The sequence below is a fragment of the Centropristis striata genome, chromosome 8, assembly GCF_030273125.1.
Source record: "Centropristis striata isolate RG_2023a ecotype Rhode Island chromosome 8, C.striata_1.0, whole genome shotgun sequence".
NCBI lineage: Eukaryota > Metazoa > Chordata > Actinopteri > Perciformes > Serranidae > Centropristis > Centropristis striata.
The window spans coordinates 3,239,490-3,262,663 of record NC_081524.1 but is presented as its reverse complement, the minus strand read 5'-3'; the positions used below and the strand labels follow the sequence as shown (position 1 = coordinate 3,262,663).

Here is a 23,174-nt window from a genome sequence, read left to right as displayed (position 1 = left end):
TCGTCAGAACTTCCCAATGAGTAAAAAGAAGTTCCCCTTAAGTCTTAAAAATGTGCCGTTCCAGATCCAAAAGCAATGAACATTATTAAAACATGCAGAGAAATCTCAGACTAACATGATGGTGACATCTAGTGGTTAAAGTGTGGAACTAAAAATGGCCTGAAAATAGAGACATTTATTGTAAAATCAATCAAAATTCATCACAATGAACATTTTAATGACTTTATTACTGGTTGGCTGTACAACACACTGCAGCTTAAAACTAAAAATCTTGTGTAAAAAAATAATAAAATGAAAAATAAAATGAAAAGAAAGCAGTGAAACACAAATTCTACCTGTTTTGTTCTCCAGGTGTCTAAATACACTCAAACACAACTCAAAGCAAAAAGCAGAGATAAAATAAATCCCTTTAAATTTACATCATTTTTCTTATAAAAAACAATTTCTCACAAGTCAAAAAAAAGCCAGAAAACTCTATAGAACCCGACAACTCTACACCTGAAATCAGCTAAAAAAAAACTGCATAAAAGTTAAAAACATTAAAAGTTGAAATATGTTTACTCATCAGGATGTAAATCACCTTTACAGAGAATTTGTTTATCATCTTGACTTTCACATCTACAAGTTAAATTCTGTACACTCCAAGGCACTTGTGGCAGCCACAATGTTTTATACATTAAAAAAGGCACACGACACATTTCATCTGTGAACCTTTTTCCTTGTTCGGAAACGTTTTACATACACGTTCAGCATCGATTTGTGTTTACGGTAAATGAGGCGATATAAAAATCAGCAGTGTGATTAATATTTACAAGCTGCAGGATGCTTCACACCACCAGGCTCTCCCGACTCACTGCTCCGTTCTGAAAGACAAGAAAAGTCTTTTTCATACAAAAATAATGCAACACAAAGTGCTTCACATAAAAAAGAACAAAAAAGGAAAAAAAAAGTATAATAATAATAATAATAATAATAATAATAATAAAACATCAAAACAAGCAATCACCCTCTGCTCATCCCATTATAAAAAAAGCACAAACTGAGATTAATTAGATAATTTAAATAAAAAATAAAGTAAGGTAAGATAAAATAAAAACAAAAGTAAATATATTATATTATAACAATAAAAGTAATAAAGCTAGATTAAAAATGTGCCATATATATATCTATCTATATATATATATATATATATATATATATATACATATCTATATATATCTATATATATATATACTAATAGAAAATAAATAAATGAGAAGATATTGTAACATGCATGAGTAGAAAATATTTATAAAATTAGGTTAAAAAAAATTAAAAACAAAAGTAAATAATAATAATATTAATAACAATAAAAAGTAATAAAACTAGATTAAAAAATAACAATAATATTAATATTAATAATAAATAACTATAAAGCAAAGCATGATAATATATAAAACCAGTTAAGAACTATTCATGTGTGCCCAGTTGGTTTTAGCCACTGTTTGAGTCTTTTGTTAAAAGCTTAAATATTTTCGTCTTGATTTGACTCACACGTGCACTACTTGTAATTGCAGTTCCAGTATGAGTTCGTCTTCTAATGAAGAACGAATCCTCAGAGTGAAACCAGTTTTCAGGTCCAACACGACACATAATGTCTCTTTACTTTGAACATCAAAGTGTATTTTTGTGCCTGTACATTACTCACCTTGCGGAGGTTGCTTTTCTTTGCAGATGACATACTTTCGTCGTCACTGTAGGGTGGAGGCGGCGGAGGCGGGTAGTCGTTAAGGCGTCCGGCGGCGGGCATCTGTGGTAGCGGCGGGGGTCCGCGTGGCGCCCGGCCCCGGTCCGATCGGTCGCTCTCGCTGTCCAGCCGCTCCCGGCTGCGCGCCCGCTGCTGCTCGCCCATCTTCTTCCTCTCCATGGCCTCTCGCAGGAAGCTGTCGTCGTAGTCGTCCCGCCTGGGGCCCCTGGGGTCCCCGCCCCCCCGGCGGTCCCTCTCCAGGTCCATCAGGTCGTCACGGCTGCGGCTGCGTCGCCCCGGCAGGGCGCCGTACCCCCCTCCGCCCCCCCGGCCTCCTCGGGAACGATCATCGGGGGAGTAGTCGCGGCGCCGGCGGTCGTCAAAGTCCCGACTGTTGCCGCTGCGAGCGCTGCTGCTCCAGCCGTCATCAGAGCTACGGACACAAAATACAGTTTAGGTTTAAAGGAGGGGTCTAAAACTCAAATTACCTGGAGGCTGCTGGAGGCAGGATCAAAATGACCAAAAAAAGACACAAAATTACTAAAAAAAGACACAAAATGACAGACAGGAAACTAAATTAAAAAGATACAAAATTACAAAAAAAGACACATTATTTTAAAAAAGACACAATTACCAAAAAAAGACAGAATAAAAAAATACACAAAATTACTTAAAAAAGACACACAATTACCAAAAAAAAGACACACAATTACCAAAAAAAGACAGAATTACAAAAAAAGACACAAAATTGTTAAATGTCTAGATATCAGCTCTTAAATTAAACTCTTATCAGCTATTTTTGTTGTTATCATTATATTTGTCCAAAGGCATTAAAATGAACAAGAAATTGAATAAAACAAGAGTCTAAGAATTTTTTTGTTCATTTTCTAGCTTTTTTCATCTTTTTTGGTCATTTCACTTTTTTTTTTAGTCATTTTGGTCATTTTACATCTTTTCTTGATCATTTGGTGTCTTTTATTTTCACGTCTCCTGGTGAAAGTTTAATTTAAGAGCTGATATCTAGACATTTTCAATGGTTTTCTTGATGATGATTTTGGTTATTATCAATAAAACCATGTTAAATGTCTAGATATCAGCTCTTACATTAAACTCTTATCAGCTATTTTTGTTGTTTACGTTATATTTGTCCAAATAAATGTACCTTTAGTTGTACCAGGCATTAAAATGAACAAGAAACTGAAGGTCTAATCATTGTTTCTGCTGCTTTCTGTTTGACTCGTCTCCACTGATGCATTTAAATGTAATTTCTCAGAAAAGTTCAGTTCAAAGAGGAAACCAACTGTTGTTCTACTCCACTGATTGATTATATTATTATTCTTCATAAACTGCAGACAAACGTACCTGGCTTCTTCAGAAATGAAGTTACTACTGTTTTATTATGACTGATGCTTCTTCTAGCTGAACTTCCTGTGTTACCTGTTAACTCTCTGAATCAGTTTCAGGTTCTCACTGTGGCTTTTTCTTTTCCGCTGCAATATACGACTCTGTTGAATCTATCAACACTGCAGGCCAAAAGTTTCGAAACAAGATCAAATTTGTACAAATAAAGATGATAGTTTCATTATTGCTATACTTTGCAACAAAATAAACATGATTATTATATAAAGAGTCACTTATTAGAACACATTTTGACTCTAATTATCAGGTCTTTGGGGTTTTATTGCTTAGACTTTGTGTTTCCTTCTTTCCTTAATGTATAAATCTGAACTCTTGTTTCTTTTGTCAGAGATATGAACACAGTTGAGATTTATTGGGATTTTTGTATCCAAACTCTGAAAAGACAAAGAGATGAAGTGAATAATGTAAACTATGATTCGTTTTTTACTTTTGCACTGAAGTTGTGACTCTTCCAAATCTTCTCAACCCTAAAACTAAGCTTTTCTTTTCTTTTCTTAACATTTATTCAGCAGGAAAATGGTTCAATTCAATAAAAGATAAAGTCTGATCGTGCAGTAAAAATATCCAAAAATCCAAAGAATCCATAACTGGTTTTTAAGAAAGACATTGTGAACAGAAAATTTAAGTTGCTTCCAGTCTTTTGGCCTGTCGTGTATACAACAATTTTCCAAGTGCCCTCAACTGTTTCCATTACTGGATTTTTTTCTTACAAACTTTACTTCCAGCCTGTCTTGTCCTCTCCTCTCTGCTCTGTGTAAGGAAGTTGCACTACATTTTTGTCACTTGACTGTCCAGTATCTGGTTATTATGGGTGGCAAATTTTTTTTAAAATATTTTATTAAAGAAGATAAATAAAAAATTTGCTTTCAAGTTTGACTATCAAAATTGTCACCTTAGTGTGGTACATTACAATTATGGAATATGGATATGGCAGTTATGTTACTTTTTTTTATAAAGTTTTTACCTTTCTTAAATATATATTTGCAACATGTACGAATCAAGCATTGATAAAGTATCATGATATGATATTTAAGAGCTGATATCTAGACATTTTACATGGTTTTCTTGATAATAACCAAAATCATTATCAATCAACTTTGTTTTTATTTTATTTTTGGTCATTTTGTGTCTTTTTGGGTTATTTTTACATCTATTTTTGGTCATTTTGTGTCTTTTTTGGACATTTTTACATCTATTTTTGGTCATTTAGTGTCTTTTTTGGTCATTTTTACATCTATTTGTGGTCATTTTGTGTCTATTTCGATTATTTTGTGTCTTTTTTGGTCATTTTTACATCTATTTTTGGTCATTTTGTGTCTATTGGGTCATTTTTACATCCATTTTTGGTCCTTTTGTGTCTTTTTTGGTCATTTTTACATCTATTTGTGGTCATTTTGTGTCTATTTCGATTATTTTGTCTTTTTTGGTCATTTTACATTATTTTTGGTCATTTTGGGTTTTTTTGGGTTATTTTCACATCTATTTTGGTCATTTTGTGTCTTTTTTCAACATTTTTACATGTATTTTGGTCATTTTTACATCTATTTTGGTCATTCTGTGTCTTTTTTGATCATTTTTACATCTACAGTCCTGGAAACATTCTTGAAAATAACCAAAATCATCATCAATAAAACCATGTTAAATGTCTAGATATCAGCTCTTAAATTAAACTCTTATCAGCTATGTTTGTTGTTATCATTATATTTGTCCAAACAAATGAACCTTTAGTTGAACCAGCCATTAAAATGAACACGAAATTGAAGAAAACAAGGGTCTTATCATTTTTTCCATGACTGTTTTAGTCATTTTAAGGCCCTTAATGCCACTTAATGACATAACAGCATAATAATGCAAGTGATGTTCAAATTCTAGCATAATTCTAAACTTGAAGACATAATGAAAAAAAAAAACCCTGAAAAAAAGACCAAATTAAAAAGCAAAACTTGCATTTTTGATCCTTTTTGAGTTTAAAGCTTAAAGGTAAAGCTGATTAATGTGTATTAAGGGCTTTAGGCTGTTAAAGTCAAAGATAAAAGACTTCCTGACGTTCTTCAACATTTAGTTCATCAGTTTATTATTTCACTCGTTGGAAAAACTGACACCAGTTTCACTAAATGAGGAAACTTACTTACAGTTATTCCACAATTTGCGAGTCAGTTTGAATCACTGTATCTGTGGTTTAACTCAGAGGGTAAAGTCTTTCAAGACTTCTGACATTTTAGTCCGTAGAGCCCCACCCAGGGCACAACCTTGACTGGAAACCAACTGAACTCTGTGGTTTTTACATTACATTACATTTACATGGCATTTAGCAGACGCTTTTGTCCAAAGCGACTTACAATAAGGGCATCTTCGGTTGTTTCTGTGTGCTGTGTGGTTTCTGTGTGGTGGTTTCATTTTTAATGGTTTTCATATTGATTCATCTACAGAGGGTGCCCTGTTGGAGCGGAATAACGCCTCCAAACCACCGTTTGCAGATCAAAAGCCAAAGTTTAACATGAAAAAATTTGCAAGAGTTATTTAAAAAAATATTAATAAATAAGTTTTAGTATAACCTAACATTCTAGTTATGCAACTATCCAAACCTGACTATAAAATAATAGTGCTAACTTTGCTAAATTAAACTTCAATTTAGCAAAAAAAGTTTTTTTTTTTTATCTGTCAAATTCCAATTGGCTGCTTATACAGTCACCCTTGTTTTATTCAGTTTCTTGTTCATTTTAATGTCTGGTACAACTAAAGGTTCATTTATTTGGACAAATATAATGATAACAACAAAAATAGCTGATAAGAGTTTAATTTAAGAGCTGATATCTAGACATTTAACATGGTTTTATTGATAATGATTTTAGATATTATTGAGAATGTTTCCATCACGTTTTTGTATCTTTTTTTTTAGCCATTTTGTCTTTTTTGTGTCCTTTTTTTAGTCATTTTGTGTCTTTTTTTGATCATTTTGTGTCTCTTTTAGTCTTTTTCTGTCTTTTTTTAGTCCTTTTTTAGTCATTTTGTGTCTTTTTCTGTCTTTTTTTGGTCATTTTGTGTCTCTTAGTCTTTTTCTGTCTTTTTTAGTCAATTTGTGTCTTTTTTTAGTCCTTTTGTGTCCTTTTTTAGTGATTTTGTGTCTTTTTTGTAGTAATTTTGTGTCTTTTTTGGTCATTTTGTGTCTTTTTTTGGTCATGTTGTATCTTTTTTTAGTCATTTTGTGTCTTTTTTGTGTCCTTTTTTAGTCTTTTTCTGTCTTTTTTAGTCATTTTGTGTCTTTTTTGTTGATTTTGTCTTTTTTAGTTCTTTAGTCCAACATAAAATGTGATTTTGAATCTTTTTTTTTTTACTTTCAAAACACTCTCATGCTCAATAAAGAATTTTAAATGTTTCAAATGTGAACAAAGGTGTCAAATCTAACATATAAGAGGGTTCCATCCAGTTCTATCATTTGATACTAAATCTATTTGAGCTTGTCTCCAGTTTTACTTGGTATATCATCATCAAACTGAAACTGGCCTCATGGAGTTTACAGCCAGAACTTTAGAGGTAAATTTACAGTAGGGCTCCACGCTGCTTTGTTTTCTAGTCTGGATGGAGTCAACAAGTCTGGATTATTTGGAGCTTTTGGAGACTCCAGAGGGTTAACACAGGTAAAATTATTGAGTATTTAAAATGGAAATGTGTAAAAAAAAATGTACCTCGGGGTGCACAAGGGTTAAAAGTGCAAATCTTGTGGTCATGAGTTGGAATTATGTCGGCTAAAAAGGTGTTTTACAGAATTGAGCAGTTTATACTAACTAATGCAATGCAAACAATCAAATAAACTAAATCAAAGGTTCAACAGGAAGACGATGAAAAAGAAATCACAGATAGTTAGTCATGGAAAAAATTATTAATTATTAAGACCATTGTTTTCCTCAATTGCTTGTTCATTTTAATGCCTGGTACAACTAAAGGTACATTTGTTTGGACAAATATAAGGATAAAATTGACCAAAAAAAAGACACAAAATGACCAAAAATAAATGTAAAATTGACCAAAAACGACACAAAATGACCAAAAATAAATGTAAAAATGACCAAAAAAGACACAAAAATAACTGTAAAATTGACCAAAAAAAGACACAAAATGACCAAAAATAAATGTGAAAATGACCAAAAAAGACACAAAATGACAAAAAAAAGTAAAAATGACCAAAAAAGACACAAAAATAACTGTAAAAATTACCAAAAAAGACACAAAATGACAAAAAAAAGATGTAAATATGACAAAAAAAGAAACAAAAATAACTAAAAATGACTAAAAAAAGACACAAAATGACCTAAAATAATTTAAGAGCTGATATCTAGACATTTAACATGGTTTTATTGAGAATGATTGTGGTTATTATCAATATTTTGGTTTGTTTGTGTATCTTGACTGCGACAAAAATAGAAAAAATACGAACTTTATACGATCTAATGCAATGCAAACAATCAAACTACATCAAAGGGTTCAACAGGAAGACGATGAAAAGTAAAAGTAAAAATAGAAATCACAGGTAGTTAGTTACCGGTAGCCGTAGGTAGTTATCGTGCCATTTCTACATTACTACTGACTCATATCTCATTTTCAGGGAAGGCACCTTTTGCCTCTCACGGTAAATATTTTGCAGAAACGGAAAGCCACATCAAGATTTCTGAGAAGCTCTGCATCAGTTCCAGGGACTTACCTAGAAAGATGTTTCTGTTCTCCCACTCAGACTCAATCAGATAGGACGAGAATTTCTGTGACCAATGTTCAATATACAGTATCTCACAAAAGTGAGTAATCTTTTCAATGGACAACACTGAAGAAATGACACTTTGATACCATGTAAAGTAGTCAGTGTGCAGCTTGTACAGCACAATAAATCATCAGCAACTTGTTTTACAGGTACATCTCAAAAAATTTGAATATTGTGAAAAAGTTCAATGTTTTTTGTCAATCATTTCAGAAAGTGAAACTCATACATTATATAGATTAATTACGCATAGAGTGAAATATTTCAAGCCTGTTTTTCTTGTAATTTTGGTGATTCTGGCTTAGAGATAATGAAAACACAAAACTTAGTGACACAACATAACCAAGAAAATACATAAAATGACCATAAAGACACAAAAAAGTCACAAAATGACCAAAAAGAGACATAAAATTACCAAAAGAGACACAAAATACCAAGGAAATACATAAAATGACCAAAAAAGAGACACAAAAATGACCAAAAAATGATCAATATTCTCATTTTATACTGACACACTGAGTTTTGTGTTTTCATTATCTCTAAGCCAGAATCATCAAAATTACAAGAAAAACAGGCTTGAAATATTTCACTCTATGCGTAATGAATCTATATAATGTATGAGTTTCACTTTCTGAAATAATTGACAACAAACATTTAATACGTAAATAATATAATAACTAAAATCATTATCAAGAAAACCATGTTAAATGTCTAGGTATCAGCTTTTAAATTAAACTCTTATCAGCTATTTTTGTTGTTATCATTATATTTGTCCAAACAAATGAACCTTTAGTTGAACCAGGCATTAAAATGAACAAGAAAATTAAGAAAACAAAGGTGGTCTAATAATAATATTTTCTATAACTGTAGATCGGACCGAAGTGCTTTTACAACCGCTGTTGGATTTATGAAAGACTGCATCTTCTAATGGAATAAGTGAAAATTAAGAAGTTAATAACATATTTTGACCAGGTAAATAATCAGCAGCTGCCTCTGCTGATGGCTATAAGTAATTAAGTAATGGTAAACAGTAAATGGACCTGCACTTATATATCACTTTTCTAGTCACTTTGCGACCACTCAAAGCGTTTTACACTACAGACTGACTCATTCACCCTTTTACACACACATTCATACTGGTGGCAGAGGCTACCCTAAACGGTGTCACCTGCCACCATTGGGAATTCATTCACACACCGATGAACGCAGCATCAGGAGAAATCTGGGGTTCAGTATCTTGCTCAAGGATACTTGGACATGTAGGCTGCGACAGTCAGGGATCGAACCACCAACCCTCCGATCAGTAGGTGACCGCTCTACCAACTGAACCACAAATATTGCCCCGACGGGACCCGACGCCAACGAGCTCTTGTCCGACGATTCCCCGACTGAGCATGTCGAATCGGGCCCAACGAGTCCCAACAGCTTCTGCACTTCCCCTTTGGTAATTCTGTCTTTCTTTTGGTCATTTTGTTTCTTTTTTTAAGTAATTTAGTGTTTTTTCAGTCATTTTGTGGTCACTTTGTGTCTTTTTTTTTTTTTTTTGTAATTTTGTGTCTTTTTTTTAGTAATTTTGATTTAAGTGTCCTTGTTCTTGTTCTATTCTGTGTTTTTTTCTATTGTTGTTTTTATTTATGCTACCTCAGTATTTTATTCTATTGTATTTTATTGTACTTGAATACCGGACTGCTGTGACAACCGAATTTCCCTTCATCTATCTATCTATCTATCTATCTATCTATCTATCTACCTATCTATCTATCTATCTATCTATCTATCTATCTATCTATCTATCTATCTACCTATCTATCTATCTATCTATCTATCTATCTATCTATCTATCTAGTGTCTTTTTTTTGTAATTTAGTGTTTTTTTTTTGTCATTTTGTGTCTTTTGTGGTCTTTTCTAAAGTAATTTAGTGTTTTTTTTGTCATTTTGTGTCTTTTCTTTTTTTAGTAATTTTGTGTCTTTTGTGGCCGGTGTGTTCCCAGCTTTAGGCCCCATCAGGAAGTCTTGTTTCGGGTTAGAGACTCACCCTCTCCTGCCTCGGGGCTCGTCGGGGCGTCGGTGTGGCGGGTAGTCGTCTCGGCGCCGTCCGATGTCGTCCAGGTTGTCCATGGAGCGGGCGCGTACCCGGTCCCCCATGCGGCCTCCTCCGTGGCGCGAGTAGTCGTCCCGCCGCTGGCCCTGCTGGGAGACGCTGCTGATGGTGCTCATGGCTTCGTCCCGGTCGTACACCGTGGCCAGGGTGGGCGCCTGGGAGCGACCGCCGCGGCCCCGAGCATCGGCGCTGTCGTGCAGCGAACTGACCTCAGTCATGTTGTCCACTAGGGGAGAAAAACCAGAGAAGAAGAAACAGGGTTGGTACACTTTAGCAGTGGTCCAATTCAAGCATTTTTCCAGGACTTTCAAGGTGAATTTTCAGGCTACTCATTATTTTTTACATTCAACATGTGATTATCTATAGTCTATAGATGGATATAGTCAGATTGCAAGAGAAAGTAAGCAAGCACTTTGTCCAAAATCCAAGCACTTTTCAACCCTTGAAAATACAACATTTAAATTCAAGCATTTTCAAGGATTTCAAACAGATTTTATGCCAAAGACAATCTATCCATCCATCCATCCAGCCAGCCATCCATCCATCCATCTATCCATCCATCCATCCATCTATATATCCATCCATCCATCCATCCATCCAGCCATCTATCCATCCATCTATATATCCATCCATCTATCTATTTATCCATCTATCTATCTATATATCCATCCATCCATCCATCTATATATCCATCCAGCCATCTATCCATCTATCTATATATCCATCTATCTATCTATATATCCATCTATCTATCTATAAATCCATCCATCCATCCATCCATCCATCTAGCCATCTATCCATCTATATATATATATCCATCTATCTATCTATCTATCTATCTATCTATCTATCTATCCATCTATCCATCTATCCATCTATCCATCCATCCATCCATCCATCCATCCATCCATCCATCCATCCATCTATCCATCTATCTATCCATCTATCCATCCACAGGGGGGCGCAGGAAAGCTGAGAGGAGAGTCTGGGATTCAAAGGCTTCAGAGTCTGAAGATTCATTTGAGATGTTTGAGTTGAAAAAATGACTTCATTAATAAATTAATTAAACCTATTAAGGTGTATATGGGTTCAGAACATTAATGTATGGCTTATTGAAGTCCAATTCAATGCGTATCTGTGTCCAATGTAGCAATTATTTTTTGCATTTTTTTATCATTTTTTAAACACATTTGGTGTTGAATTAAGCTTTTTTTTTATTCTACAATGAATAAAAAGCCCACTAAAGCCTCTGAAAGATTACATTTAAAAAAAAAAAAAATCAAATATTATACCGCTTGCTATCATATCACATTCTTACACTTTTAGTGGACATCATTATATCTGATGTACATAGATAATAATAAATAATATAAAAATAAATGTCAATGTATCTGCTTAGAAGCTCCTTCAGAACTTGCCTGAGAATATTTACATTTTAACGTTTTCTTCAGTACCAAAGTGACCAAATTATAGTTTTCTGCACATTTTAAGGGTTAATTACTAAAAAGGAACTGCAAACAGCTAATTCAGCACAAATTTAATGCTGCCAAATGCCAAAAAGCAAACAATACAGTCTTTAAAAAATAGGTAAAAACAGCCCATTTGATGAGGTTTTATGGGTTTGTTGTTTCCTGATGGCTTTAATTTTTTTTAAAGGAACATTTTTAAAACAGTCGAAACATTTTCGTTTCGACTGGTAATTCTGTCACACAAGTGGAGTGAGTGGGTGGGAAGGACCCATTAGAGTAAAAGTGAAACTTGTTAATGAGCTCAGGGTTTTTCCCGTCAAACATGTCCGGACAAAGCACAGAAAGGATGCATGCAAAGATTTATTCTATAGTTCATCAGTTTGATGCAGTTTGTTGTTATATTTTAACTGTCAAGAATGTTATCAATAACAGGAAATGTCCTTCAGTCACGAAAGTGTTTATAAGACAAAACTTCTTAAGAAAAACAATAAGATGTTCCTAAGAATGTTCTTAAATGATATTCACCCTTTTTTTTTCTTAAGAATTGTTGTTTGTCTTAGGAACTTCTTAGTTTTCTCACTTAGGACGTTCTTAGATTTTAAACTTAAGATCACTAGATCATTAATTAATTAATTAATTAATTAATTAAGTAGCATCAAATAAAACAATTCTGTTTCCTTTTCGGTCATTTTTGCATCATTTATTTTTGGTCATTTTGTGTCTTTTTTGGTCAATTTTACAGTTATATTTGGTCATTTTGTGTGTTTTTAATACATTTTACAGTTATTTTTGGTCATTTTGTGTGTTTTTTAATCAATTTTACAGTTATTTTTGGTAATTTTGTGTGTTTTTGATAAATTTTACAGTTATTTTTGGTCATTTTGTGTGTTTTTTAATCAATTTTACAGTTATTTTTGGTCATTTTGTATGTTTTTTAATCAATTTTACAGTTATTTTTGGTCATTTTGTGTCTTTTTCTGGTCATTTTACTCCTGCCTCCAGCGACCCCCAGGTAATTTGAGTTTGAGACCCCTGCTATAGATGGATATAGTCAGATTGCAAGAGAAATACAGTAATAACTTCAAGCATTTACAAGCACTTTATCCAAAATCAAAGCACTTTTTAAACCTTGCAAAATAAAACATTTAAATTCAAGCATTTTCAAGGATTTCAAACACCCGTACCAACCCTGAATTTTTCTATTTTGCATACAGTGAAAATGTCAAATAAAAACACCTTGTTCAAAAACTGTGCATATTATTCAATGTCCTGAGATCAGATCTGACATGTTTCTGCCCCCTCTTGTAAAACAAATGTCATACAATTCTGAAAGGAAAGAACTTGTGGAGGAAACTCGACTGTGCAGCAGTGAAGTGGCAGCCTCTTGACTCATGACAGCTTTTACCACAAGTTGATTTATTTGCTGCCGCAGCAGCAGGAAGTGATCAGTGACTCACAGCGGTTGTAGTTTCCAGGTCTGGAGGGGTCCATGTTGGCCAGCTCCCTCTCCATGTAGTAGATGGCTCGGGTGGCGTTCCCGTCAGGGTCCACCTGGATACGGTAACCACTACGAGCTGAGACAAGACGGCACAGTTCAGCTTCATGCAAACACACAATACAATACACATTTATTTATAATATAAATAAATAATAATAAATAATAAATAATAATAAATAATAGTAAAATAATAAAATAATAGTAATAAAATAAAAAATAATAAAAAATAATAGTAATAAAATAATAATAGTAATAAAATAATAGTAAGTAAAATAATAAATAATAATAATAATAATAAATGACTAAATGTAAATGTAAATGTAAATGTAATAATATAATAATGTCATTTAAAGGGATGCACGATATTATCGGCACGTTTGCACCTTGTTTGTAGCTCATAGAATTGTGCAGTGTAGTCTGAGCCCACCTATTTACACACCAACATCATCCAAATACTGAAGGTCCTTGTTAAAAACTGGGCTACTTATTGACACAATATTAAGTTTAACTGAAAAATGCAACTCCTGAAACGGTGACACAAATACATAGACGAAGGCAATGAGGGCTAGTTATATGGGGAAATGGCTCATAATGCCCTCATTATCATCTATATAAATAAACATTAATATCAAAAGACAAGGGAACAAGTATAATGTTCCTGCAAAAAAAACTTTCAATCAGAGGGTCTAAAAGTGTCATGGGTCAACAAGGGGAAACATACGTTTTAGGAATGTTTATGAATAGTCTTAGTGAAATGTTTCATTTATAAATAGATCACACATTTCCATGTCATGTGGAGGGGAAAACGTGGGAAAACCACACCAAAAAAACTGAAACTTGTTTCCTATTGCACCATTTGAAGTGTGAAAGCTTCTCTCGAGGCAGCTCTGTGAGGTCGCAACAGTTAAATACATGCAAGTAAATATTTCTTTCTAATATTACTCACTGTGGTCCACTCCAGCTCATTTTGTGTCTTTTTCTAATAATTGTGTCTTTTTTAATTAATTTTGTGTATTTTTTTCTGTCATTTTGTGTCTTTTTTTTGGGTCATGTTGTGTCTTCTTTAGTAATTTTGTGTCTTTTTTAGTAATTTTGTGTATTTTTTGGGTTATTTTGTGTCTTTTTGAGTAATTTAGATTTTTTTCTGTCATTTTGTGTCTTTTTTTAGTAATTTTGTGTCTTTTTTGGGTCATTTTGTGTCTTTTTTGGTCATTTTGTGTCTTTTTTTAGTAATTTTGTGTATTTTTTGGGTCATACTGTGTCTTTTTTGGTCATTTTGTGTCTTTTTTTTAGTAATTTTGTGTATTTTTTGGTTCATTCTGTGTCTTTTTTAAGTAATATAGATTTTTTTCTGTCATTTTGTGTCTTTTTTTGAGTAATTTTGTGTTTTTTCAGTCATTTTGTGTCTTTTTTTGGTCATTTTGTGTCGACAGTTAAATACATGCAAGTAAACATTTCTTTCTAATATTACTCACTGTGGTCCACTCCAGCGTCTTGCAGCAGAGGCACCTGGGAGCCCTGCCCAACTGCACAGAAACCACAAAGCAGACGTAAATAGATTAGATGGGGGATTTTTAATGCCATGCCCAAACAAGTTGAAGACATATTAACTGGTGCAGAATGACTAATCTATACTGCCCCTTTAATCGGGACTGGGAAACCCTTCTCACCCGAGCTGGCTCCGTCATAGTCCCGGCTGTATCCGTTGTGGGGGGGCAGGGGTCCGGCCCCGTTGGGCAGGGGGAGCAGAGGGAGACCGGGCTGGCCCCCGTAGGCAGACTGGCCCCCGTAGGCAGGCTGGGCGTACATACTGGGGGCGTAGAGGGTGGGGGCGTACTGACTCATGGGTACTCCACCTTTCTTCACTGCTTTCCCGGCCTCGTACACTGTGAAACAATGTCAGGCAGCTGGTTAGAGTGGGAACATTACATGATAGAGAGAAATCAACAGGAAACACACAGAAACTACTGAAAGGTCAATATGAAGTTATGAAGTTGACGGTTTTGTTTGATGGTTTTTAACTCTCTATGGTTCGGTGTTGCCCCTTTTTCAGCCTGTCAAATTGTTCTACAATGCATCTTTTTAAATGGTGCGATACTTTAAGAAAGAGGGAAGAGTATACTGCTCTACAAAGCCTTTAACACAACATATATATCATATATCTCCACAACATTTCTCAAAATTCTCAAATTGTGACATTAATAGTGCTGTTTAACAATTCATTATTTTTCAGATTTTTAAAAACAAATAACCATTTGCCTTTTTGTCTGCATCTCCATAACATATATCAAAATGTGACTTTAATTTGTTCAGGAAATATGGTCCGAACAATTTACATGCAATACAAGACAAACTATTAATGGATTAGAATTGTCTGTTTTATTTATATTTTTTATTCGTCAAAAGATATTTTATTTATTGTTCTACATTTAAAAAATAATTTGTTTGATTTACGGTAAAATACCGTACACAATATTTTACACCCTATTTCTCGTGCAGTTTTTCAGTTTTACTGTACTTTCTACAACCATTTACAGTGTTCAATATTCTTGAGAATTAAAAGTTGTATTCTCTTAAAAAGGATGTAGTTGAATTATTATGCTCTAATACAGGGATGGGCCCGGTGCAGTGTAAAAATGCACAAAATTACTTCTTGCAATTAATGTTGGTCTGATGTTCTTGCACTTATTAGCCGGTCTCATTAGCCGGTGGCATTAGAATTTTTTTGCATGATGTGAAAAAAAAAAAATCAGAGGTTATTTTTTATTTGCTTCAAATCTTTTGTATTCCTAGTTATACTGTTATAAACTGCAAATTACTTGGTTCTTAAGATAAAACAAACTTAGATTTAGAAGTGTTAAATAATTGATCTTGTTTTAAGAGTAAATTTCTTATTTTAAGTGTTCAACATGCTTATTTCTAGATTTAATAACCTTAATTCAAGACATCTTGTCAAGGTAAATTATCTGTCCATGCAGCAAGATCATTTCCCTCAGATTTAGTGTTTTTATCAGTTTTTTTGCAGTGTACATGCATTTGAGCATGAAATATTTTAAGTTACTGCACTGTAAACATGTTGGAAATTGCAGTTTCATCATATCTGGTTAAGTGCATGCTCCTATATGTGGCCCTGTGGTAGTGAATATGATAAATTGTGGCCCCCTGCAGCATTTAAGTTGCCCATCCCTGATCTAATATTGTTATATCAGCAGCATTAAAGTTTCATAGTTTCTGTGAAAATATATCGTCCTACAAAATGTGTTATCGTGACAGGCCTAATAACAGATGTAAATATGAGTCATATTCACTTTGATTTGTGACAGTTATGTTTGATGGTTCAAAAGGTGTGAAATGCAGGTCGGCGTGTGCAGAATGAGGCGAGTCAGTCAGGAATTCCCCCTTTTGTACTGATACACTGCAACTTGACATTCCTACATGAGTTTAGGAATGATATACTTAGACCTGTCACGATAATTAATATATCGACTTATCGTTTGATATTTAAAAATGGACACGAAATTGACTTTTTGTGCTTTTTTGTGTTTAAAATAATGCTGCAAATGTTTGACAGACCGTAGGAATTGCCCAAAAAAAAAAATCTATATTTCCCAAGCAGCCATTATGTTTGTTATTTTAATAATAAAATAATATAATACATAATGATTATCTCATTGCAATGTTTTGTTTTGGTTGTGGTTTATTTATTTATGTTTTATTTATCTGCAATATTCTGATATTTCTTTTCCACATTTCAATTCCAATGTTTAATATTCTCAAGATTTAAAAATTCATTGCTGTGGAAAATGTACTTATTATGCTCCAATATTGTGATAAAATATATCGTCCTAAAATATGTGTGATCATGACAGGCCTAGATATACTGTATATGCTTATGAATACTGGTGGAATATATTCTTTATGAATAGGCGCACTGTTTCCATGTCACTTGTAGATGGTAGAGGGGGAAACCGTGGGAAAACCACAACAGAAACGTGTTTGAACTTTATTACTGTACCACATAAGAAAAAAAACCTACAGAATGAGTGCGTTAAGATTTAGGAATTCTCCCTTACGTAATGATACATTACATCATGACCTTTCCACATGTAGTGCACTATTGGCCCCTGTGGCTCCGTGACATGCTGTGGGTTTGCGGGAATGATGTGTGGGTTGGTTGGTGGTTGAGAGCCTTGTGCATGCTGTATGTGATTGTGTTGTTGTGTTAAGTTATGTGTTTTATGTTGGACCCCCTTGAAAAAGGGGCTATCCATTAATAAATAAATTTCAGTTAAATTTCAGTTACATAAGCTTTTGTCCTTTATAGTATTTTTCCCCCTTACATTACTTTTACTTTTATACTTGAAGTAGTTTTGACACCAGGACTTTTACACATTTACTTGAGTAAAAAGCTTGAGTTGATACTTTTTAAACCCTATTATCAGTCACATTAGTCGGTCTCATTAGCCGGTCTCATTAGCCGGTCTCATTAGCCGGTCTCATTAGCCGGTCACATTAGCTGGTCACATTAGCCGGTCTCATTAGCCGGTCGCACATTAGCTGGTCACATTAGCCTGTCTCATTAGCCGGTCACATTAGCCAGTCTCATTAGCCGGTCTCATTAGCCGGTCACATTAGCCGGTCACATTAGCCGGTGGCACATTAGCCGGTCTCATTAGCAGGTCACATTAGCCGGTTGCATTAACAGGTCGCATTAGCCGGTCTCATTAGCCGGTCACACATTAACCGGTCTCATTAGCAGGTCACATTAGCCAGTTTCATTAGCCAGTCGTCGGTCAGTAGCGACGGCACAAAGTGTCTAACTGAGGTCAACAGAAAGGGCGCCATATTAATCCGCTGAAACGACTCATATCTCCACCCAGTGTTGAGGAGGAGGACACGTTCCCGTCAGTTATTAGATTTTCTCAGTTGCATGTAAACCGGGACAAGGACAGAAGTCCAATTAGACGCCTAAATCGATTTTTAAGCATAGCTCGATTAAACTGTACATGTAAACGCACTGAGTGTCTGGCCTAACGCCTGGATTCCACTGGATGCGTAACGGCTGCAGATCCGTCGTCGGAGCCGTTACGCACCCATTATAATCAATGTGTGAGATTCCACCGACTGCAGATCCGCTGCGTAATGAGTCCGACAACGCAGGGCCATCCGACAGCCCTCGCAACACTTGCGCAGAGCTTCTATTTTTGTCGGACGACGGAGCACAACGCATAAATTCAGCACAGAGCAGATCGTTCGGGACAGGAAGTCTTGCACAGACACAAAATAAAACACCGGTATATTTTCAAATTAAAATAGCTCGGGTTCGCTAACGAGGTCGGCCGGCTCGTTAACAAGCCGGCCGACCTCGTTAGCGCTCGTTAAGACGGAGTCGCTGGATTTGTCTCCAGTCATTAAGGAGGAGATGTTGATTATCTTCCAGTTATATCAATTGATTAGGCGTGAATTCGCGAGATCTCGTGCGTCCTCGGGACTCTGCTGTCCGCAACAGCTCCGACACAGACGGATCCGGTGGGTGTTGACGGACTGCGTAGATACGCAGCCGTTGCGGACAGACCCCTGTCGGAGTCGTTACGCATCCAGTGGAATCCAGGCGTAACTTCCAGACCCCTTCTAACATCTGTGATTCCTCTGGGCAACATAGTTGGCAACCAGCTGATGTAGTAGCATGTTAATATAAGAGTCCACTCTGCGCTGGAGGTTCTTGCAAAAAAGAGACAAAAAAGTGCAATTTCATGGCTTTTCCGTGTGGTACTCACGTGCTCGTGGGCAGCAGCAGCGGTCGGGGCAGCAGGGGCAGCTGATGTAGCAACAACAGGTGTGTGGACAGCACTGGCACCAGCAGATCCCGATCAGGAGCAGCAGCAACAGGAAGCCCAACACCACCAACACCACCAGCAGCCAGTCTGTGAGGGCCGCCAAGGGGAGCATTAGATACATTTATACCAAAAGGTTCACATCATTAATACAAAAGACTTGATTTTCCTGCTTTAACCCTCTGAACCACACAACCCACCACCAGGTTTGAAAGGCATGTTTTTATAAAAAAGTAAAAAAAATAAAGAAAAAGTCCAAAAGTACACCATTTATCATCGTTATAAACTAGAAAAAAAAGAAAAAATATATTATTATTGAAGTTTTAACGGCCCTTGAATGAATCATGAATCATGTGACACTTTGGTCAGGAAAAATAACATTAAATAAAAACTTAAAAATAGTAATAAATCATCAAATTTACTTTATTCTACATGTCTGAATTAAAATTCCAGCCAAAATTAAGCATTTAGAGAAACCAGGAGTGGTGTCACAATTCTCCAAATCCACAATTTGATTTGATATTTAGATTATTACAAGGTCATAATTTAATAAACTGGTTCCTTGAGTACAACACCTATGCCCTATTTAGACAAAATGTGTATTAATATACAGTCATGGAAACAATTATTAAAACATTTTTTTTTCAGTTTCTTGTTAATTGTAATGCCTGGTACAACTAAAGGTACATTTGTTTGGATAAATATAATGATAACAACAAAAATAGCTGATAAGAGTTTAATTTAAACCATGGGTCTCAAACTCGCGGCCCGCGGGCCAATTACGCCCCTCGTGACGATATTTTGCGGCCCCCACCTTGATATGAAAGTTTAATGTGAGTTTTATATGAATGGCACTTTACCGTGTTGTGTGGAAGGTCCCTTTAATTACTTTTTTTGGTAATTCTGTGTCATTTTTAAATAATTTTATGTCTTTTTTAATAATTGTGTCTTTTTTTAATAATTTTGTGTCATTTTGTTTCTTTTTAAAGTAATTTAGTTTTTTTCTGTCATTTTGCGTCTTTTTTTTTAGGAATTTTGTGTCTTTTTTTGTCATTTTGTGTCTTTTTTGGTCGTTTTGATACTGCCTCCAGCGGCCCCCAGGTATTTTGAGTTTAAGACCCCTGCATTAAACAAAATGACAAGGTTATATATTAATATTTAACCATGAATCATATTCACAATATCGTTCTATCGTAGTTTTTTTATCTAGTATAATCAGTTTTATTGTGAAGTTCTCTTCAGGCAAAAACCACTATAAAAGGCATATAAAATACGTATAAGTATTTATATTTTGTAACTGATTTATAGTCACCTATGTCAGCGACTAGTTATTATGCAGATTCAGACTATTCATACTACTCGGCAGTAAATAAAGTAGTTAAATATTTAGCAGCTGCAACATATAAAAAAATATGTTAACACAATAATGCATCAAATATTATAGGCATTTTTACATCTTTTTGGGTCTTTTTTAAGTAATTCAGTGTCTTTTTTTGGTCATTTTGATACTGCCTCCAGGGGCCCCCAGGTAATTTGAGTTTGAGAACCTTGATTTAACCCTTTGATGCACAACATGGGTCTAAAGTGACCCGACTGAGTTTTTAATTTTCTATATCTTCGCAATAAATTAATTTCATCATTCAATATTCCAGGTTTTCCTCAATCAATTTGTTTTTCCTCATCATACCTCCTAATTTTTTGTTTTTCATTTCTTACTTTTTGAATAAAAACCCTTTTTGTATCACTACGCTTCTAATGCACAACATGGGTCAAAAATGTCATTATGGGGGTATTGTGTGTATAATTTTAAGGAAAAATGAATTTAATCAATTTTGGAATCAGGCTGAAACATAAAAAAATGTGGAAAAAGTGAAGCTCTGTTAATACCTTCAAGATACACTGTATGTGTGACAAAATTATACATAAACACGTTAAATATATTAAATATATGAGTGTGGAAAGTAACTATTTGAAACAAATTACTATTATTATAGTATTAAGTACTTTAATTTTAATACAAATTTGGATAAATGAGTCATTTTTGACCCATGTTATACTTTAGAAGTGTTGTCCATATGTTGTGCATCAAAGGGTTAAGAGCTGATATCTAGACATTTTCCATGGTTTTCTTGATAATAACCAAAATCATTACCAAGAAAACCATGTTAAATGTCTAGAAATCAGCTCTTAAATCTCGAGTCTCAAATCTTATGAGCTATTTTTGTTGTTATCATTAAATTTGTCCAAACAAAGTGCACACAACTCAGATTTCCTTTCTGTTATTGAGCCAACAAAGCATGTTGGCTACAGTGGTAATTTCGGTTCCTTCTTTTATGGTTCCGTCTAACCGGTAGAACTGGTTTGTCTTTACACCTGGAGCATGTTTTCACTCTGCAAGTCAGTTCAGGCAGCACATGCCACACAGAGAGGAGACAAACAGAGACAAGGGCAGAAAATGTCCTCTTTAAACAAATCAGCTAAAATGGAAACTGGGTTGCTGGGATTGGAGAAAGAAAATATGACTTGGCTGTCGACACCGATAAGAAAAGGAGTGCTGAATGTTTGTTTTTTGTCGTTTGTAACAGAAAGTCACACATGGGAGCTGAGCCATGTTAAAGAGAGAGAAAGGGAGCGAGATAAGGAGTGAAAGGTTGAGAAAGTTAAAGGATGTGAGTGAAGTTTCACACAAGCAGTGTTCGCATTAAAATTCTATGTGGTTACAGTTTTCTCCAACAACAGGATGTTTGTATGTGATCACGATGAGTCACAGTGCTGCTTTGTCTTTAATTGTGCACTTTGAGAATGATCTTGGCTAGAAATTGTCCTGTATATCTATTTTAAATTCAAAATCCACGGAGAAAAAACACAAAACAAGACATTTCTAACACTTGAAGTAAACAGTATAAAGTGCACAGCACAAAACATAGAGACAAACTTAACCTAACACTAAAGTAGACAATAAATAAAGTGCACAGTAGATGGAGAAATTTAAACAAATAAGAGAAGAGAATCGGAGGTCACAGTGTAAAAGTAGCAGAAAAGTGATATGGGTCAGTGACAAATAAGGGTTGGCAAGATGTCAAATGGTGTAACCACAAAAAAAGAGAATTATTAATTATTTAAGTGGACTTATACATATAATTACTTCATTTTAAAAAACATCAAATTCATTTATTTTTTAGTATTTCTACGTTTACACATTTTGTCAATATTGAGCAGAACATATTCTAAATACCGTAAAAACCATTTTTTTCTCAAGTTTTGACAAATTATGTAAAATTTGTTACATACTATAGTGTTGCAATGTAAGCGTGGATTGTATTTTTTCCTCTTTTTAGTTCACATTTATTTTCCTGTATATAATCAGATTTTTATGAGGAAAAAAATCCCTGGTTACACCAACTGACACTGGATTAGATCACGTCATTGACCCATACATAAGTTTTTAAGTTGTAATAGTGCAAAACAGTGAAACAATATTAGCAGCAATTTTCGACATTTAGTGTGTCATTTATTTTATTTATTGTTATTTTTTAGCCTCCTGCTGGCCTGGTAGATGGAGCCGGGCGTAGAGAGGGGAGAGAGTTTAGCATCCTAACAGCCTGGTGGTTAAAGCTGTTGGTAAACTGTTTCAAAAATACAACTAAACCTAACTAAACACTCTTATTCTCGCATTTAGATTAGATTTTATAACGTGATATATAGTGTTATATACTATATGCATCTATTTTTAGTCATTTTGTGTGTTTTTTTTGGTCATGTGTGTCTTTTTGATCATTTCATGTGTTTTCTTTGTTACGTTGTGTCTCTTTTGGCGATTATTATGTTCAATATTATGTAATAATATTATATATTGATCAGAAGTTGAATATGTGAGTCCACAGTTGGTATTTTGTGTCTCTTTTGGTAAATTTATGTCTCTTTTTGGTAATTTTGTGTCTTTTTTGTCTTTTTTTGGTCATTTTTGCATCTATTGTTAGTCCTTTTGTGTCTTTTTTGGTCATTTTTGAGTCTATTTTTGGTCATCTTTTGCGTTTTCTTTGTTATGTTGTGTCTCTTTTGGTAATTTTATGTATTTTTTTGTGTCTTTTGGGGTCATTTTTGCATCTGTTTTTGGTCATTTTGTGTCTTTTTTTTTTTTTTTTTTTTTTTTACACAGGTCTCAAAAAATTAGAATATCATGAAAAAGTTATCATGAAAAGTAGTGTTAGCCTGTTACCTCTTATCAATCACATAGCAGTTAAATAAATGAATGTTACACCTTTTAGTTGGTCTCTCTTGGCTAACGTTAGCATGCTACCGATTGGCCGCTAAAGTTAGCATGCTATGATCGTTACAACATTGATCATTATCTTGAAATAACTTGATAATATCAC

General features: G+C 34.5%; 1 protein-coding gene across 2 annotated transcripts in view; it reads right to left on the bottom strand.

The window, feature by feature from the left end:
• Nucleotides 1-208: 208 nt before the first annotated feature.
• The window catches only part of lsr (lipolysis stimulated lipoprotein receptor), a 36,474-nt gene continuing 13,508 nt past the window's right edge, over nucleotides 209-23,174 (bottom strand). For both annotated transcript variants that reach the window (XM_059339205.1, XM_059339206.1), the window contains 7 exons: nucleotides 18,742-18,888; nucleotides 14,635-14,850; nucleotides 14,440-14,490; nucleotides 12,924-13,040; nucleotides 9,932-10,223; nucleotides 1,688-2,159; nucleotides 209-863 (listed from right to left, as the gene is read on the bottom strand). In XM_059339205.1, the coding sequence (XP_059195188.1) occupies nucleotides 828-863; nucleotides 1,688-2,159; nucleotides 9,932-10,223; nucleotides 12,924-13,040; nucleotides 14,440-14,490; nucleotides 14,635-14,850; nucleotides 18,742-18,888 (1,331 nt within the window). In that variant the 3' untranslated portion in view covers nucleotides 209-827. The remainder of the gene's footprint in view (nucleotides 864-1,687; nucleotides 2,160-9,931; nucleotides 10,224-12,923; nucleotides 13,041-14,439; nucleotides 14,491-14,634; nucleotides 14,851-18,741; nucleotides 18,889-23,174) is intronic.